The sequence below is a fragment of the Eptatretus burgeri genome, chromosome 7 (genome assembly GCF_056783735.1).
Source record: "Eptatretus burgeri isolate ZD-2024b chromosome 7, Ebu_testis_v1, whole genome shotgun sequence".
In the NCBI taxonomy this organism is placed as follows: Eukaryota; Metazoa; Chordata; class Myxini; order Myxiniformes; family Myxinidae; genus Eptatretus; species Eptatretus burgeri.
The window spans coordinates 43,452,835-43,471,549 of record NC_140967.1 but is presented as its reverse complement, the minus strand read 5'-3'; the positions used below and the strand labels follow the sequence as shown (position 1 = coordinate 43,471,549).

At 42.8% G+C, this 18,715-nt stretch overlaps 1 protein-coding gene across 1 annotated transcript; it reads right to left on the bottom strand.

The window, feature by feature from the left end:
• Window positions 1-455: 455 nt before the first annotated feature.
• On the bottom strand, window positions 456-14,341 carry LOC147023127 (uncharacterized). Its single transcript, XM_085890322.1, has 8 exons — window positions 14,267-14,341; window positions 11,038-11,097; window positions 7,263-7,322; window positions 6,951-7,096; window positions 3,974-6,310; window positions 3,507-3,571; window positions 2,775-2,870; window positions 456-652 (listed from the first exon to the last, which is right to left on the bottom strand). Exons 1-5 carry the CDS (start codon window positions 14,339-14,341, stop codon window positions 5,020-5,022), a joined length of 1,632 nt encoding a protein of 543 aa, XP_085746448.1. The 3' UTR covers window positions 456-652; window positions 2,775-2,870; window positions 3,507-3,571; window positions 3,974-5,019.
• Between the last annotated feature and the right edge of the window lie 4,374 nt (window positions 14,342-18,715).

Sequence of the window (18,715 nt, the reverse complement as noted above, 5' to 3'; positions counted from 1 at the left end):
AATTTTCCACAAGGATTTGGGTTTGCACTAATTGATAGGTGTTAGGAGACACCTAGATGAATACGTTAGTGAAGAAATTTTTTGGTGAGCAATATTTTCACAGATGGTCAATACAATTTGCTAAAATTCTCTAACTATAACATGAGAAAAGCTAAATTTAAAGTCGGTGATTATGTCAGAATTTACAAGTGGAAACGTCATTTTGCTTAAGGTTTTACCGAATGATGGAGTTGTGAGCTTTTTAAAATTGTTGATATTCTGATCACCTCGCTGTCAAGACATGTTATTAGCCAGTCTGTGTGTGTCAGGATTGATTGCTTTCTACTGCGTGTGTGCGAACTCGCACATGGGGCTCTCGTGGCGAGTCCATGTGTGGCGTGTGAGAAATGGCTCAAGCCTTGCATTCAAACCCAAACTCAACCCAAATACTCACATCATAAATCATTTTTGCAGTTAATTTTTATTAACAGCTCAATAATAATACAAGGAGAATACAGTTTTAACTCAGCAAAGCCTTTTTCATTTCATCCAGCTCCATCTTGAGGATGAAGTTTCAATTATTTTAAGTTTGAAGACGAAGAAAGTGGGACAAAGATATTTCAAGAATATGTCTGAAGAATTCCCAGTTCTTCCCAACACTTTGTTGATATTGCTGAAAAGAAAATATATATAAACATCACTTACACAATCGATCAAATTAAGTAATTTTTCAAGGTTTCCAGTTGTACTTGAACAAACATTTAGTAATGAGTTCTATAAAAGCGATTACACAATATACTCAATTAATAAATGCTTACTGGTAAAATATTCCTTTGTACGTTCATTAATTTCTGTCCTGTTGATTTGGAAGTGGGATGGGATAGTCAATAAGTGTTTTTCATTCACTTCAATGTTAAATGTTTTCAGAAAATCAGAACTCTGATTGAGAGGTTGTGTGAGGGAGGAACAATCTTCAACCGCAGATCACAGCTTTGACCAATAACTAGCAAGCGTCTAAACATTCATCTTGTTGACTTCAATACAAGCGTCTCAGATGTGCCGAACCCATGTTTTGTCTTCTAGGCTGATGAGAACGTCTTCAGTTGGAGTTGAGGAACAAGTTCATAAAAATCTTTCTTTCTTCTAATTTCAAGCTTCTTCTTCTTGCATATGGCAGCTTGGCTGCTGGGTAGCACTTTGCTGGAGAGCGACTCTGCCGCTGATGCTGTGCCCCTATACCAACACACTGGTTCTCATTTTGCCGACCTCGGAAGGATGACTGGCAGAGTCAACCCCACCTGGTGTTAATTCAGCGGAAAACGGGACCCAAACTCAGGACCCTAATATCCCAAATCAGCCACCCTCGCCATGGGGACAACACCAGGCTTTCATTTCAAGCTGATCAGAGGCAAATCTTCTTCAGGAATGAATTCCTTTCTCATATTTTGACAGATCTGATTTAATATTTTGTTGCAATGTTCCCAGATGATCTGCTCATCAGATTTGAATAGTTTGATCCCATTTTCAACACAGGGAGTTATCCGTTGCCTAGGGCGTAGCCAGGCTGAGGCAGACGAGGCAGTTGCCTCGTCGCTCATTTCCTGAAATATGATCTGGCCTGAGCCCTCTGGCCATCTGAGCTCCCTGGGGAGTAAACTATCAAAGCCACCCAGCAGTGCTCTGAATACTCTTATCTCCACTCCTATCACAATACCTAAATAGGACAGTTCACCTCTTTTTGCCTCGTCGCTTTTGAAACTCTGGCAACGCCCTTGGTTGCATGGCTTCCTCATCATCTCACATATGCTTTCCTCCTGTATCTTTGTGTGTATGTTCATGTTTAGTCGACTCCAAACCTGACAGCTGTTGACATCGACGGGCATATTCAACACGATCTGTACGCAGTATCACCCACTTAAAAACTACACTAGGATTCAAGCTCATACTGATGATGCCACCACTTGTTTTGGTATCTTTGTTGATGGTGACTTTGATTGTTTGATTGTTTGATTCTGTGGAATATGAGTAATCAAAGTGAGTACAAGCTGGTGCTTGGACGCTTCACGATTATTTCTCAACAGTGATGTCATCCACGGTGTCTGTCATGTTAACTGTGTATTTGATTTTCTCAGCTTCTCTAAAACATTAATATCACGATTTCACCAACACATGGTATTGCATGCCAACCCTGTAACTGATAAATATTGCAAGGTTAAAAGATTATATTGCATATTCCATATATATTTCCAGTATTTAAATACATATTCAAGATCCATATTCCAGGGTGATAACATCTACGCAGTATTTAAATAGCCCTGTCAGAGCAATTTTGAAATGTGCCAGAAGCGTTGCATTTCAGAACTTTGGCAAACTCACCAAACTCCGAAATACAACGCTCGTATGATGGACATCCAAAACACAATGCTCATATGAAGTCCAATGCTTGCATGATGGACATCAACACAATGCTCATATGATGGATGAAATATATCATCCTTCTACAACAGAATACGCTAACTGCTATGATGGTGTGGAACATAAAGGGTGCTCTTACCACTTATTTGTGAAAATTCTGTTGCATAAGGGGTGCGAAAATGGTCAGCATTTTGATAAATGGGTAAAATGTCACCGCACTGAATGATGTTTGAGAGACAAGATAATGCAGCGAAACAATGGATTGGACAATTTAAATCAAAAAGTATGAATACAGGTTATGCTGAATCAAAATCACAGCAAATGATGAGGAAATATTCATTGAAATTACAGGAAACTTGTCCCAGATTTTACTAATTTACCTTTGGTGCTCTCTGGTGACTGGGTGCATAAAACACGACACGGCACCGCTGTGTGACCGGAGGGTTGTTGTGATGTTTGTTGATCATTGCAACTGTCTGAGATAATATAGAAACATTCAAGACAAGATATCAACTCCTTAAACAAGAAAGCTGCTTCCATATATTTTCACAACATCGGCGATGCTCCTTGTCGGTTAAATAGTTTAATTAGGGTTGTTCGGACTTTTGAAAGGGGGTAATGTTTTGAAATTATCAACTTAAAGGTTCAATAAGACAGAAATATCGTGAAACATAAGATTGTCAGGGAGTGCAACTAACTTTGGATTTGGGCCCTTTTGGAAAATCAGCACCAGGACCAATTGCCTTTTCAAAGCAACTTGTTTTGTTTTTTCACTCAAACACTGAAAAATGGATCCACCACCATGCAATGCATCTTCTCCAGTCGCCATTACGACAACTTTATATCTTGGTTTTTCACATCGTCAACTCCCGTTGGATTTGAATCAAGGTTTTTAAGACAATTTACTTCAATGATCATCCATGTGTGCACATTGAATTTTATATGACTACATTGACAGTCATGTCAGACGTCCTCCAATTGTAAGATTTTTTTGGTGCTTGTCTGGCTTTGAGTGCAATAAAATAGAAGTTTGGTCTCAACGCTTCTGAGGCACACACAAAATGGGACACAATGCAGGCGAAGAACGTGAGGCATGTATCTTGGCAACTTACATTCTGTGAGAGTGGACGGTTTGGTCGAGGAGTGGTCGAGAGAATGAGAGTCTCTTCTGAGGGGCCTATGGAAAAAACAACAACATGACAGGTTAAATATATTGATGTGTCCACCAGTTTGATAAATGATTCAGGAAAGGACACAGAAGCAAATGAGCTGAATCTGATAGAACAGTTAATCTATTAAAAGGAGAACAAGGTGATTTTATCGAATCGGGTGCGGGAGGGGGAGGAATTAAAGTTCTTGTTGTTTATCGTGCATGGGGAGAACCATGCCAATAAATTACCTTTCTTACCAAAATTATAATCCCAATTATCTCCACAATTAAAGATAGTCTTCTTGTTCATAGAGAAAAGTATTAACAGCAATTTATTTTGAAAGGTTAATTCCCAAAATTTTGTTCAACTTGATGTCTTTATGTTAGGGTGGGCTGTGTTTGCACTCACTATCTTCACCTCTAACTTACCCAAAGTCCTGAAGTGCTGACCTATTGAAGGCCGTGAAGGTGGTGTCATCCCTCAAAACCACGTGCTGTTTGTTGTTGCTGTCACTTCTGTTGCAGCCTGTCCTCACTGGGAGGCTTCTGTTGAAATAACCCCTCAAAACCGTGCTGTTTGTTGTTGATGTCACTTCTGTTGTAGCCTATCATCACTGTGAGGCTGAGTTTGCTGCAACCCCATCCAAGACCGTGCTGTTTGTTGTTGCTGCACTGCTATCGCAGCCTGTCATCATGGTGGGCTTCTGTTTTTGCTGAAGCCCATCAAAATCGCTGCATCCTGCCCCCACGGTGAGGCCTCTGTTGTTGCTGGTAGCACCTGTCAACACCGTGGGGTTTCTGTTGATTTCTAGTACTTTTACATGCTGCTTCTCTTTGGTTCTTCGAAAACAATGTGGACAAGAACCTATCCCCTTCTTCTTGATCACTCTGTCTCTGTTCTTGCTCTTCTCTCTTCTGATGTTCCTGAAGCCCCTCAAAATTGTGGTGTTTCCATTGTGGATGCCACTGCATCCTGTCCTCATGGTGCAGCTTCAGATGCTGCTGGTAAGGACTCTCAACACCATGGTGTTTTTGTTGTTGCTGCCATGGCATCCTTTTCTCACAGTGAGGGTTTTGTTGATGTTGGTTTCGCCTGTCAGCACCATGCAGTTTTTGTTGTTGCTGCAATGGTGTCCGGTTCTCATAGTGAGGCTTTTGTTGCTGTTGGTTTAGAGCGCCGACACAGTGGGGTTTCCGCTCATTTCTATGACTTTTGTCTGCTGTCTCTCTATGACTCTTCCAAAACAATGTGGCCAAGAACCTATTCCCTTCTTCGGCCTCTCTCAGCCGCTGCGCCTCGGCCTCTCTGAGCCACTGCTCCTCGGCCTCTCTCAGCCGCATCTCCTCGGCCTCTCTCAGCCGCATCTCCTCGGCCTCTCTCAGCCGCTGCTCCTCGGCCTGCCTCAGCCGCTGCACCTCGGCCTCTCTGAGCCGCTGCTCCTCTGCCTCTCTGAGCCGCTGCTCCTCGGCCTCCCTCAGCCGCTGCTCCTCGGCCTCTCTGGCTCCTCGGCCTCTCTCAGCCGCTGCTCCTCTGCCTCTCTCAGCCGCTGCACCTCGGCCTCTCTCAGCCGCTGCTCCTCGGCCTCTCTCAGCCGCTGCTCCTCGGCCTCTCTCAGCCGCTGTTCCTCGGCCTCTCTCAGCCGCATCTCCTCGGCCTCTCTCAGCCGCATCTCCTCGGCCTCTCTCAGCCGCTGCTCCTCGGCCTGCCTCAGCCGCTGCACCTCGGCCTCTCTGAGCCGCTGCTCCTCTGCCTCTCTGAGCCGCTGCTCCTCTGCCTCTCTGAGCCGCTGCTCCTCGGCCTCCCTCAGCCGCTGCTCCTCGGCCTCTCTGGCTCCTCGGCCTCTCTCAGCCGCTGCTCCTCTGCCTCTCTCAGCCGCTGCACCTCGGCCTCTCTGAGCCGCTGCTCCTCTGCCTCTCTCAGCCGCTGCTCCTCGGCCTCTGAGCCGCTGCTCCTCGGCCTCTCTGAGCCGCTGCTCCTCGGCCTCTCTCAGCCGTATCTCCTCGGCCTCTCTGAGCCGCATCTCCTCGGCCTCTCTCAGCCGCTGCTCCTCGGCCTCTCTCAGCCGCTGCTCCTCGGCCTCTCTCAGCCGCTGCTCCTCGGCCTCTCTCAGCCGTTGCTCCTCGGCCTCTCTCAGCCGTTGCTCCTCGGCCTCTCTCAGCCGCTGCTCCTCGACCTCTCTCAGCCGTTGCTCCTCGGCCTCTCTCAGCCGTTGCTCCTCGGCCTCTCTCAGCCGTTGCTCCTCGGCCTCTCTCAGCCGTTGCTCCTCGGCCTCTCTCAGCCGTTGCTCCTCGGCCTCTCTCAGCCGTTGCTCCTCGGCCTCTCTCAGCCGCTGCTCCTCTGCCTCTCTGAGCCGCTGCTCCTCGGCCTCTCTGAGCCGCTGCTCCTCGGCCTCTCTGAGCCGCTGCTCCTCGGCCTCTCTGAGCCGCTGCTCCTCGGCCTCTCTGAGCCGCTGCTCCTCTGTCTCTCTGAGCCGCTGCTCCTCGGCCTCTCTCAGTCGCTGCACCTCGGCCTCTCTCAGCCGGAGCTCCTCGGCCTCTCTCAGCCGCTGCTCCTCGGCCTCTCTGAGCCGCATCTCCTTGGCCTCTCTGAGCTGCATCTCCTCGGCCTCTCTCAGCCGCTGGTCCTTGGCCTCTCTTAACCGCTGTGCCTCGGTCTCTCTCAGCCCCTGCTCCTCGACCTCTCTCAGCCTCTGGTCTTCCTGTTCTCTCAGTACCTTCTGGAGCAAAAGCTGCTGCTTCTGTTGAAGTTTCCGGCCACATTTTAAACTGCAAGAAATAGACAAAGTTTCTGAGTTCAGCAAAAGTGAAGTAAAAAGCATGTTCCACAAATGTTGCATTCTTGTAAGATACAAGACATTGAATCTGCAGATGTAACTTAAACAGAGTAAAAAGGATGGCTGTGGACTGACGAAACCAAGACATAAAACAGGTAATACTTGTGTTGAGGCACAAAAAGAGAGATGCCATTGAGAACACTAAAAACATTGAAGAAGAAGTAAACCAAATGTGATCTCCTTTGAAAGTATCAAAGTTCATCTTGGGTGGTTTGAGGTTTCACCAAGTTAATACCCAAGGTCAAAATTGATAACTGAATAAAATATTTATTTTACCTGAAACACATCCCAAAAAGGATCAATTCAGGACAATGGCCCAAGAGAAAATTCTTATGAAAGACAGAATAACATCTTTCATGTTTCTATGACAAGGGTGACCCATGGCTGAACGTCACCTTACGACGAGAGTGTGTTCTGACATCCCCTGTTATCACTGAACCAGACATAAGTTGGTCAGAGTTGATTATTCCAAAAATTTGACGATAAAATACTTGAAAATCTTTGAGCTATCTTATGCTTTTGGATGGTGGCATTCAGATATTGATGAAAAAGTAACTTGGAGCATTCTTTACCAGTGGAAGCAGAGCTTTGTTTTCTTTCTCTTTTTCATGAACCAGCGTGATGGTTCAAAATTAATTACTGCTACGACACAGAAGATGGCCATCGCGATTATCAAGCTATCACGAAGTGAATCCAAGACTTCATCAGTAGCAACAACCTGCAAAATGTGTGGACATGGGCAGGGGCAGGAGAATTTTTTTATGACATTGGAAACTAAACAATGTTGTTGAGACAGTAAAAAAAAGTTTTGATTTTACGAAATTATAACGTGGGAAATCACAGTAGACACACACACGCTCATGGTGTATTGCATAACGTCATACCTGAATGGAAACAAGGTTTCCGAACCTCTCCCAGATATCCTTGGAATATCTTTGCAATCTCTGTGTGAAAGACATGGAAAAATAAAATACAGTACATATGTAGAATCAGATAACGTGATTTAGAAAATAAGGAGCATGATACTCTTGGTGTCCTACTTTTTGGGTGGTATGAGTAATAGAGCTGTGTAATATGAAAGCTAAATCTTGCAACGGTTTTTCAAACATCACATGCACAAGCCAAGCTATTTAGATGGTTGCCATGGCAACATAATTTAGCCAATCACAGCCATGATATAATCAGGTTGAGATAATCAATCCATCCATTGGGACCACACTCTGTGCAGAGCATTAGTGCTGCCTAAGGCCGAAGTCACATTTGCCACGGCGGCCGTGGGGTCTCCAAAATCTACGGCCACTCGCAATTATACGGCGGCCGCAGTATTTCCACGGTCACACAATGTAGCAGTCACATGTTTTTATTTTTTGGGGAGCTGCACGGCGTATTTAGAAATTGTGGAGACCGAAAACGTGGGGTTGCCGTATGGTCTTTGATTTGATGTCGCACGGTGACCTTAAGGGGGCCCTGTGGCGGCCATAGAATTTTCAAGGCAGACGCAAGGTAACCTCAAGGTGCCTGCAAGGCGACCGCAAGGGGGGGGGGGGCCTAAGGCGAACGTGCGACCAGACGGATGGTAACGAGTGGGGTCATTTTTTTATTTTTATTTTTTACCAGTTTTTTTTTTTTTTTCGGCTTGTCGAATTGCTACGGCGAACGAAGAAATGAAAAAAAGTTATAAATCTGTGTTATAATTCCACGGCGACCCCTACGGCCTGTAAAAGATAGCCAAACGGCGTACGGCCACCGTGAGGCCGCCGCAGAAACTCTGCGACCGCCACACGTTTCTGTCAATTCAGAGGGCGTACGGCTGCCGTATCCTCGCCGTAGAGCAAATGTGACTTAGGCCTAAGCAGTCTCCTTGGCTATTGGGCACAATCCTGGACAGGTCACCACTCCAACACAGAATACCAACAAGCTGGCACTCATTTTGCCAACCTCAGAAGGATGACAGGCAGAGTCAATCCCACCTGGTAGTAATTCAACAGCCAAGTGGGATTTGAACTCGGGATCCTTGGATCCCAAGGACACCACCCAAACCATTAAGCCAACACCAGGCATGTTGAGATGTCATCCAGAATATATATCTGCAATATGAAAGCTTGTTGTTCAATGGTTTTTGAAATATTGTGTAGATGAGTCAAGTTACTGAGATGGTTGCCATGGCAACAGCATTCAGCCAATCGAGCTGTGATCCAATCTGGTTGAGGTAATGTGATGAGGTAACGACATCTGCGATTATAAATGATAAATGTTCAACGTTTTTTGAAATGTCATGCACACGACGTGAAATGCTGAAATGTCGTCTGATTTAAAAGGATATATTAAGTTCTGATTCAAAAACAAAAGTTCTCTAATATTAAGAGTGAAATAAAGAATTGTGGAGACCAAATACTTTTGTCAATTTCAACTTATTTTTGGAGAAAATTGTTAGTTATTTGAAAAAAGTGTAAGGGTGCCAATATTTTTGGCCACAATGGTATTGATACACATGTTCATAATAATCTGATTCTGTCGTAGTATTCTCTGTTAAAGAGCTGCCTAACCAGTCACACATCAAGAGTGTTGACACACAACCCATGATGAGAACGTGGGTGGTTTGCCATTGCCTTTCCAGCAATGGTGGATGTAAGAATTTGTCATTTGTTCAGGGTGCCGGTGTTAGCTCGCCTACTCTTCATGAACAACCCCGTGGGATCTTTACTGTCCACCATGAAATTCTGGCAGACGTGACGCTCAGTTTAACATCCATCCAAGGGATGGCAAACACATTGATGTATCACCCTGCCTGTGAAAAAAACCAGAATGACAGTTTGTAGGGGGGTCAACACAAAATGTGTTGGATCAGTCAATTTGATTTGGACAAATTTGAGATTCATTTTGAGGATGAGCTTCCAGTTGGGAAGTGAAACACACACACTGTTACGGAGTAGTGAATCCTATATCAATCCGATATTGTTAGAAATGTTAAGTTTTCTGTCCAAGACGATTTGCATGACATAATTCTGTGAGAAAGGCAACTCGAGTTACAGTGAATTAAATAAATGACATGTGTTGGGAGAAAAGGTTATGTGTGCAGACGACTGTGCGTCATTGGTGTCGAGACGGATTGTCAACAGAACTTTAAGGATGCCTTTTTTTGAGGCTGCATAGTTCGATCATCATGAGAATTACACTTGTGTTAATGTGAAATGAACTGGGTGAAAGATTTGTTGAAGAAAACAACGCTCTGCCCAAATGGTCAAGCTTTGGTCAATCTTTTAATGCAAACATTATGTCGCCTTGCTTCTAGATTGACCTTGCATGGTTGCCATAAAAAAGAGAAATGATGAGCGTTCGGGAGAAGCGACACGGAAGTGGTCATGGAGGTGAACCAGAGATCTGGCTCCAGCAGCGATTGGAGTCTTGGAGCGGTGGAATGCTGTGCACAGCGGAGACAGGCTGCGACGATATCGTGAGCCTTGCATCATTGGGCACACGGTGACCACAGACATGGTTGTTGATCCAGTGCACCTGGCCGGTGTTCGGATCCACTCCTGCTGACAGATTGGTTGTGCTCATGAAGAGCCCACACAGTACTCGGATTGCAAAGCAACTCCACGTTGACATCCCACGCCAACAGCTACTGTGGGCAGCAGCGCATGATTTCAGTAAGCTCGGTGAGATTTCCATCCTGCGAGATAATTCCCACAGGGCTCCTTCGCTCCATACACAAGGCTGACCATTAATTTGCAAATACCCTTCCACACGCCGGTTGGTTCATTTTCACCTTTGTTTCCACATGGTAAAGTGCAATTGCAAGTTTGTTTCGACACGGCAAAGGTTCATTTGCACCTGCAGACACTGCAAGATTCTGACATTGATTCACAGCACGAATACTACACAAGGGGGTGTTTTAAAACGTGAGTGTAAAGTTGCTTTGTCACATGGTGATGGTGGACATTACCTTTGTCAAGAGTTGTTGAGATATTTGAAACTGCATTGAAGTATATGTGCGTAACTTTGATTAAGTATTAAAAAGCATTGCCCGTGACTTGTATTTGCTGTGTGGAATTTTACAGTTTCTGATGAATCATAGATTGAATTGTGATTGAATTATTATTGAATGATATTAGCAATTCCCTGCTTTCCTTCCTGAAAGTCCCTGTTGTGTCCATATTGTATACCCCGTGTTCCCCACCCCATCCCTCTCCCTTCCACAGATAACCAAATGTCTCTGTTCCCCACTGTTTTGTTCTCCCCTGTCCCGCCCCTCTTGTCTCATGTCCCACTTGCTGTGCATTTTGTGTTCATTCTCATATGAGCCTCGACAATGCATTCCAAAAAATTTTTTAAAGCACATTTTAACAGCGGGTTTTAAGAAATGATATTTTAAATTTCCTTCTCTGATGTGTGCTGGTGTCACCTGGTTGTCAATTGACAAAAAAGTTGAAGGTGATCGTTTGAATTGTCTGCCGTGTGATCCTTCGTGTACTCAACAGACACCCATTCCGAGACACACACACACACACACACACACACACACACACACACACACACACACACACACACACACACACACACACACACACACACACACACACACACACACACACACACACACACACACACACACACACACACACACACACACACACACAGTATTGCATGACGTCATACCTGAATGGAAACATGACTTCTGAGCATTTCCCGAATATCCTCAGAATATCCTTGCAATCTCTGTATGAAGGACATGGAAAAATAAAACACAGTACATATGTTGAATCAGATAAAGTGATTGGGAAAATAAGGAGCATGATACTCTTGGTGTCCCACCTTGTGGTAGTATGAGGAATAGATCTGTGTGATCAGAAAGCTAAATCTTACAACGGTTTTTCAAATATCGCATCTGCAAGCAAAGCTACCCAGATGGTTGACATGGCAACATAATTCAGCCAATCACAGCCGTGATATAATCTGGTTGAGATAATGTCATGAGGTAACGATATCTGCAATATAAACGATGAATGTCCAACGTTTTTTGAAATGTCATGTACACAAATGTACGTGGACAGATGGTCAATGATCGGTCGGACGGACGGAGCTTATTTTAATGTCCACCAACTCCGACATTGTTAAAAGGGCAGGGAACAAAAGTGATATTCTATTCTTACCCACATTCTCGTTATGGATACCCCTCTACCCCCTTTTCCACGTATCACAGCCCCCTCCCGTTGTTATTGTCCATCTAAGTGCTGGGTGCCACAAGTTCTTCATCTGACCTCGTCTGAACAGAAGGTTTTACAAAGTACTCCTTGTCCTGTTCTGTTCTAAGTTTTCAATCACCGCCTTTGTCTGTGTACATATAACATAAACTATAGCTCTTGCAGATCCATGATACAAGTGTAAATGTAACCGAATCGAGCACACAGGCCAAGCTAAATTCTCAATACATTCAACCTGTGGAACACCGCTCTCCCTTCCACATAACAATACGTATCCACATCGACATGAACGTGTACATATAAAAACATACATACAGTCATGGGCAAAAATATTGGCACCCATGCACTTTTTTCAAATAATACTCCATTTCTTCCAGAAAATTGTTGAAATTAAAAAATATTTTGGTCTCCACATATGTATTTTATGGGTTTGCAGTAGAACGAAACAAAAAAAGCAGAAAAACAATTACTACACCTTATCATCACAAAGAAATCCTAAAATGGCCCAGACAATATTATTGGCAGCTTTTGGAAGTTGTTTGAAATAATTATATTTCAAGCAGGTGATTCTCCTTTACTTTGGAGTTGAACTCACCTGTGGTGAGTTGCAGGTGCCTGAAATATCAAAATCACTCAGTCAACCAGTTTGAATAGAGAAAAGGAGTCTTTCTACTGTATTGTGTTACTGTGTGCACCACAATGAGCATGGAGAAAAGAAAGAAAACCAGAGAATTGTTTGAGGAGGTCAGGCACAAAATTGCAGCCAGGCATGGACAATCTCAACATTACAAGTTCATCTCCAGAGACCTTGATGTTCCTGTTTCCATTGTACGCAATGTTATCAGGATGTTTAAGGCCCTGACACTGCAGCCAACTTCCGTGGACGTGTCCGCAAGAGAAAACTTAATCGAAGATTGCAGCAAAGGTTGTTCGAATGGTGGAGAAAGCACCTCGATCAACTGCCAAACAGATTCAAGTTGACCTTCAGACACAAGGTATGAGAGTTTCAACTCGCACCATCCGTCGCCAACTCAATGAAAGGGGGTTCTCTGATGGAGACCCAGGAGGACCCCACTGCTGAGAGAGAGACGTAAGAAAGCCCGACTGGAGTTTGCCAAAACACACCTGAACAAGCCACAATCCTTGTGGGAGAATATCATGTGGAAAGATGAGACCAAATTATAGCTTTCTGGTAAAGCACATCATCTCTATGTTTAGAGAAAACAAAATGAAGCCTTCAAAAAAAAAAGCACCTTCCCCACAGTCAAACATGGAGAAGGTTCAGTGATGTTTTGGGGTTGCTGTGTTGCCTCTGGCACTGGGTGCCTTGAATGTGTGCATGGCATCAGGAAATCAGGAGATTACCAAGGCACTTTGGAGCATAATGTTCAACCCAGTGTCAGAAAGCTGGGCCCCTGTCAAAGATCATGGGTCTTGCAGCAGGACAATGATCCCAACACACTTCAAAGAGCATCCAGGAATGGTTCAAGCACGGAAAAATAAAATACAGTACATATGTTGAATCAGATAAAGTGATTGGGAAAACAAGGAGCATGATACTCTTGGTGTCCCACCTTGTGGGTGCTATGAGGAATAGATCTGTGTGATCAGAAAGCTAAATCTTACAACGTTTTTCAAATATCGCGTCTGCAAACCAAGATACCCAGATGGTTGGCATGGCAACATAATTCAGCCACTCACAGCCGTGATATAATCTTTTGAGATAATGTCATGAGGTAACGATATGTGCAATATAAACGATGAATCTTCAACGTTTTTTGACATGTGTACACAAATGTACGTAGACAGATGGTTGGTCAGTTGGTCAGACTGCACTTATTTTAATGTCCGCCATCTCAGACATTGTTGACGGGGTGGGCAATAAAAATGATATTCTATTCTTTCCCACATTCTAGTTATGGATACCCCTCTACCCCTTTTCCACGTATCACAGCCCCCTCCCGTTGTTATTGTCGATCGAAGTGCCGGGTGGCACAAGTACTTAATCTGGACTCGTCTGAACAGAAGGTTTTACAAAGTACTCCTTGTCCTGGTCTGTTCTAAGTTTCCAATCACCACCTTCGTCTTTGCACATATTACATAAACCTTAGCTCTTGCAGATCCCTCATACAAGTGTAAATGTAACCTACTCGAGCACACAGACCAAGCTAAATTCTCAATACATTCAACCTGTGGATCACCGCTCCCCCTTCCACAGAACAATACGTATCCACATCTACATAAACGTGCACATATTAATACATACATACAGATACACATGTTCATAATATTCTGATTCTGATGTACCATTCTCTGTTAAAGAGCTGCCTAACCAGTTTCTCGTCAAGGGTGGTGGTACACCGCCCTTGATGAGAAACTGGGTGGTTTGCTATTGCCTCCCCACCAGTGGTTAACATAAGAATTTGCCATTTGTTCAGGGTGCCTGTGATAGCTCGCCGACTCTCCATGAACGACCCCGTGTGATCTTTATCATACACACACACACACACACACACACACACACACACACACACACACACACACACACACACACACACACACACACACACACACACACACACACACAGATACTTTGAGATCTTGGAGGGCTGTTGCACCTTCTGAAACCTACATACAGAGATAACTATTATCAAATGAAAATTGTGAATTGCATGACGTCATACCTGAATTGGATGAAGGTTTCTCAGGCTCTCTGAAATATTGTCGGAATATCCTTTCCAATTCTGTATGAAAGACATGAAAACACAAAACATGTTGAATCAGAGAAAGTGATTTGGATTCCAGTCTTGTCACATCCCAACCATGTATCTCTAACCCCAAACCCCTCCACCTCCCCCACCCCCTTTCATATAACACAGACTCCTCCCCAGAAAACCGTTTATTCCTGATCTGTGACTTGTCAGAGCTGTGGCTTTGTGTCTGAAGGGAGGTCAATCCCAAATGGTAGCCAGGCAGTGCAAAAAATCCTGCTAAGTGCTTGTGATTGAACGACAGGCTACAGTATTCTATGGAATCTTTTCAAACATGGCACAGTGGTTTGTTTTTACAAACGGAGCATTTCTGTTTGTTTTGTATCCTGGTCAGATGTCAATTGTAAAGATGGCGATGAAAGGGCGACAACTCTCATAAAAAGGTTAACAAGCACATTGGTGGTTGTTACGTTACAAATGATCGACATAAAATTTGTCCGATTACTCAGGTAAACGAGAGAAAGACCCACAGAGGTCCCCGATTATGTCAAGTGACCATGTTCTTTCAAGTTTGAAACACAATCAGCTGTTCAATATGCACTTGACCAGTCATGAACATGTCAATAAATGTAAGTCTCACAGCCCACCCCATTTCTGTTTCAATACATGTCAATAGGGCGAATATACTGATTCTGGCTCACTTTTCCCCATGTTAGTGAATGGGGGATTTTCAGCGATTCATATTTTTTTTCCCCCTAAAAATTAACCCCCTTTTTATCCCAAGGTATATTTATTTTTCTCCCCTTTTTACCTCGGGACACTCTTTTCGAATAACCAATGTAATAAGATAAAGATTTGTTAAAGTAGTAAAGTAGTAATGTGATTTGTTAAAGGTGATTCTAAAAAAATATCTGAAACATGTAAGCCTAGGGGCACTCTTTTTCAAATAACCAATGCATATTGTTTAGCTCACTCATTGAACCTATAAAGATTTATTCATTCTCAAATTCCTTCAATAGTTTAATTTTCTTTGCACAATAATCCCCATCTAAAATATTTAAAATTAAACATTTGAATCTTTATATTTTTTTAAGATACCCCTTTTGTGCCATTACAAAATGATAAACTTCTCTTAATGCTCTTGTTTGACCACATCCTGAGCCTCAGATTATTTTTTGCACAAGTCACACCCACTTTTCATAAGCCCCGCCTGCTCTTACGTCATTTCCAGTTCATCTCTGACTCACAAAGAAATCACTAAAATTCTAGAATGTTATGGTTTTGAAAAAATTTCCAAGGCTTGTCTGGGCTGTTAGGCAATTTTTTTCAAACAATCCTCCATTTTGAAAAAGGAAACCATAGCAACCAGTCTTTCTCTATGAAAGGTTCAACCCAGATTCCATTTTAAAAAAAAAAATTCTGACAATGGAGTGCTGTACTGACTTTGGGGTTCCTTGGAGATCTACTACTTGTATAGAACTAAACCTTCAAGTTGATGAACTGGATTCAAACCTCTTATCAATTGAGGTAAGATTTTATTTTCCTATTTTCAGTTTGATTTAAGCATAGCCTAATTTAATAATTAAATCACTGAATTAATACATTATTATTTTCTCTCATAGGAAATTGTATCTGAAAATACCGATTTTGCCACAACTTGGGGTGAAATTTTTGGCTTGGTTGAAGGCCTTGTGAGCGACCAGGACTCACAGAACGAGCTTGACCTTGAGTGGGATGATTTTGGCGTTCCTTGGAGTTCTACTACTTGTATGGAACTAAACCTTCAAGTTTGTGAACTGGATTCAAACCTCTTATCTATTGAGGTAAGATTTTATTTTCCGATTTTCAGTTTAATTTAAGCATAGACTCATTTAATAAGTAAATCACTAAATTAATACATTATTATTTTCTCTCACAGGAAATTGTATCTGAAAATACCGTTTTTGCCACAACTTGGGGTGAAATTGTTGGCTTGGTTGAAGACCTTGTGAGCAACAAAGACCCACATAACGAGCTCGACCTTGATGGCCCAACAAAAGAGTTATACCTTGGAGACCAGCAAAATCCTGAAAAAGAGTTTTACAGCAATAGTACTCATTGTGAGTTATCAAGACAATACCCACTGAACAAGTCATACCTTGATGAGCCAGAATACAAGTTTTACTTTGAAGACTCACAAATTTTGAAAAAAATCAGTAAATGACTTCTGCCTTAATGGTTTAAATAACTACCTTGGAGACTCGGGAAAAGGGTTCTGCCAAGATGGTTCTAAATATGGAACCTACCTTGGAGACTCAAAAATTTCAGACATTTTGAAAAATGGAGTTTTCCTTGATGATCCACAGTTATACTATGTGAGATCTATCACTGAAACCCATAAAGATTGGAAAAATGGAGTTTTCCTTGATGATCCACACTTGTACTATGTGAGATCTATCACTGAAACCCATAAAAATCAGAAAAGTGGAGTTTTCCTTGATGATCCACAGTTATACTATGTGAGATTTATCACTGAACAACATAAAAATTGGAAAAAATGGAGTTTTCCTTGATGATCCACAGTTATACTATGTGAGATCTATCACTGAAACCCATAAAAATTGGAAAAATGGAGTTTTCTTTGATGATTCACAGGTATACTATGTGAGATCTATCACTGAAACCCACAATATTTCTGGAAATTGTGGTTCGACCTTGGAGTCTTGGATAGATGGTTATATTTTTGGAGACTTGAAATGTGGGTTCTGGCTTGATAATTCACAATGTGATACATATCTTGGAAACTCAACAGGAATGTGGTTATACCTTGGAGACTTGGAAAGTTGGGTTTATTTTGGAGACTTGAAATGCTACCACTCTTTGGGATATAAACCTATCGATGTAGTTCTTTGTTGGATGGTGCTTGATGAGAGCAATATCAAGAAAGTTCTTACTCCCCCTTTCTACTTCATCAAACCTGAAAGTCTTAAAAGACAGAATTAGAAGGAGAAAAAAAAAAACATAAAAAATATATATTGTTGAAATCTTCTTGTTCTTCTTTCGGCTGCTCCTGTTAGGGGTCGCCACAGCGGATCATCCGTATGATCCGCATAGTGTTTGGCACATGTTTTACGCCGGATGCCCTTCCTGACGCAACCCTGGTCGCCTCTTACGACACAGGGATATGGTACACCTATTTTAACCGGGGTATACACTGGCCCAGTACACTGGTACTCATTGTTCCGACCTCGGAAGGATGACTGGCTGAGTCAACCCCTGGTGTATTAATTCAGTGGCCCAACGGGGCTTGAACTCAGGACCTTTTGGATCCCAAGCCGCTGCCCTAACCACTGTGTCAACACCAGGCTATATTGTTGAAATACGTATTGAAAAAAATACATTATGTTGGGTGAGGATTGGGAGGTTGGGGTTGAGATTTTGAATGTGAGGGTTGGGTGAGGGTTGGGATTTTGAATGTGAGGGTTGGGGTTGAGATTTTGAATGTGAGGGTTGGGGTAGAGATTTTGAATGAGGGTTGGGGTTGAGATTTTGAATGAGGGTTGGGGTTGAGATTTTGAATGAGGGTTGGGGTTGAGATTTTGAATGTGAGGGTTGGGGTTGAGATTTTGAATGAGGGTTGGGGTTGAAATTTTGAATGTGAGGGTTGGAGTTGAGATTTTGAATGCGAGGATTGGGACACACACACAGACACACACACACACACACACACACACACACACACACACACACACACACACACACACACACACACACACACACACACACACACACACACACACACACACACACACACACACACACACACACCAATAAACAAAAGTTAAGCCTTGACTATTCAGTTGAGGATTCTGTGTTTTGGGTTCACAGATCTAAGAATGTCCCACCTTGACACACATTATATACTGTTATACACCTCGGACTTGGTCCTCGAGTGTCCACAACGGTGTATAGTAGGAGGGAGTGAAGCACCAACCCATTGCTCCCATGGGTATTATCTGCTTAGTTTTGTCTTTTGTAATTCCTGTGAATAAAATGAACCTAAAATCTCTTCCCCTTCTAAATCATATATCTTTTAAGTCCAAGGAACCATATCTATTACATAAACAATTTTAAAAAGTTTGTTTGTCCATCGTTTAGTATAACCTTTTTCAAAATGAGATTTCCACCTATATATTCTTACGATATCACCAACTTTGAACTTAGGTTTTCTGACATTAATCTCTTTTTCATATTTTAATTTTGTAAATGTTTCTGATGGTTTCATATTTGTTGACGTGTGAATCGTGTCATTATACTTATCCACAATATCCTGAATAAAAGATGACCATTGTTGTGAACCGAGTTGTGTGAATTTTTTATATAGTCTCTCTTTTAAGGTACGATTAAAACGTTCAATAACAACGGCCTTTCCTTCATTAAAGG

Excerpts from the sequence above, each read along its gene's own strand:
- LOC147023127 (XM_085890322.1), bottom strand. The coding sequence starts at position 14,341 with ATGTCTTTCATACAGAATTGGAAAGGATATTCCGACAATATTTCAGAG. Across the intron at positions 7,323-11,037 it reads GAAGTCATGTTTCCATTCAG|AGATTGCAAAGATATTCCAA; the intron begins GTATGACGTCAT and ends TCTTTCACACAG. Across the intron at positions 6,311-6,950 it reads ACAAAGCTCTGCTTCCACTG|TTTAAAATGTGGCCGGAAAC; the intron begins GTAAAGAATGCT and ends TATTTCTTGCAG.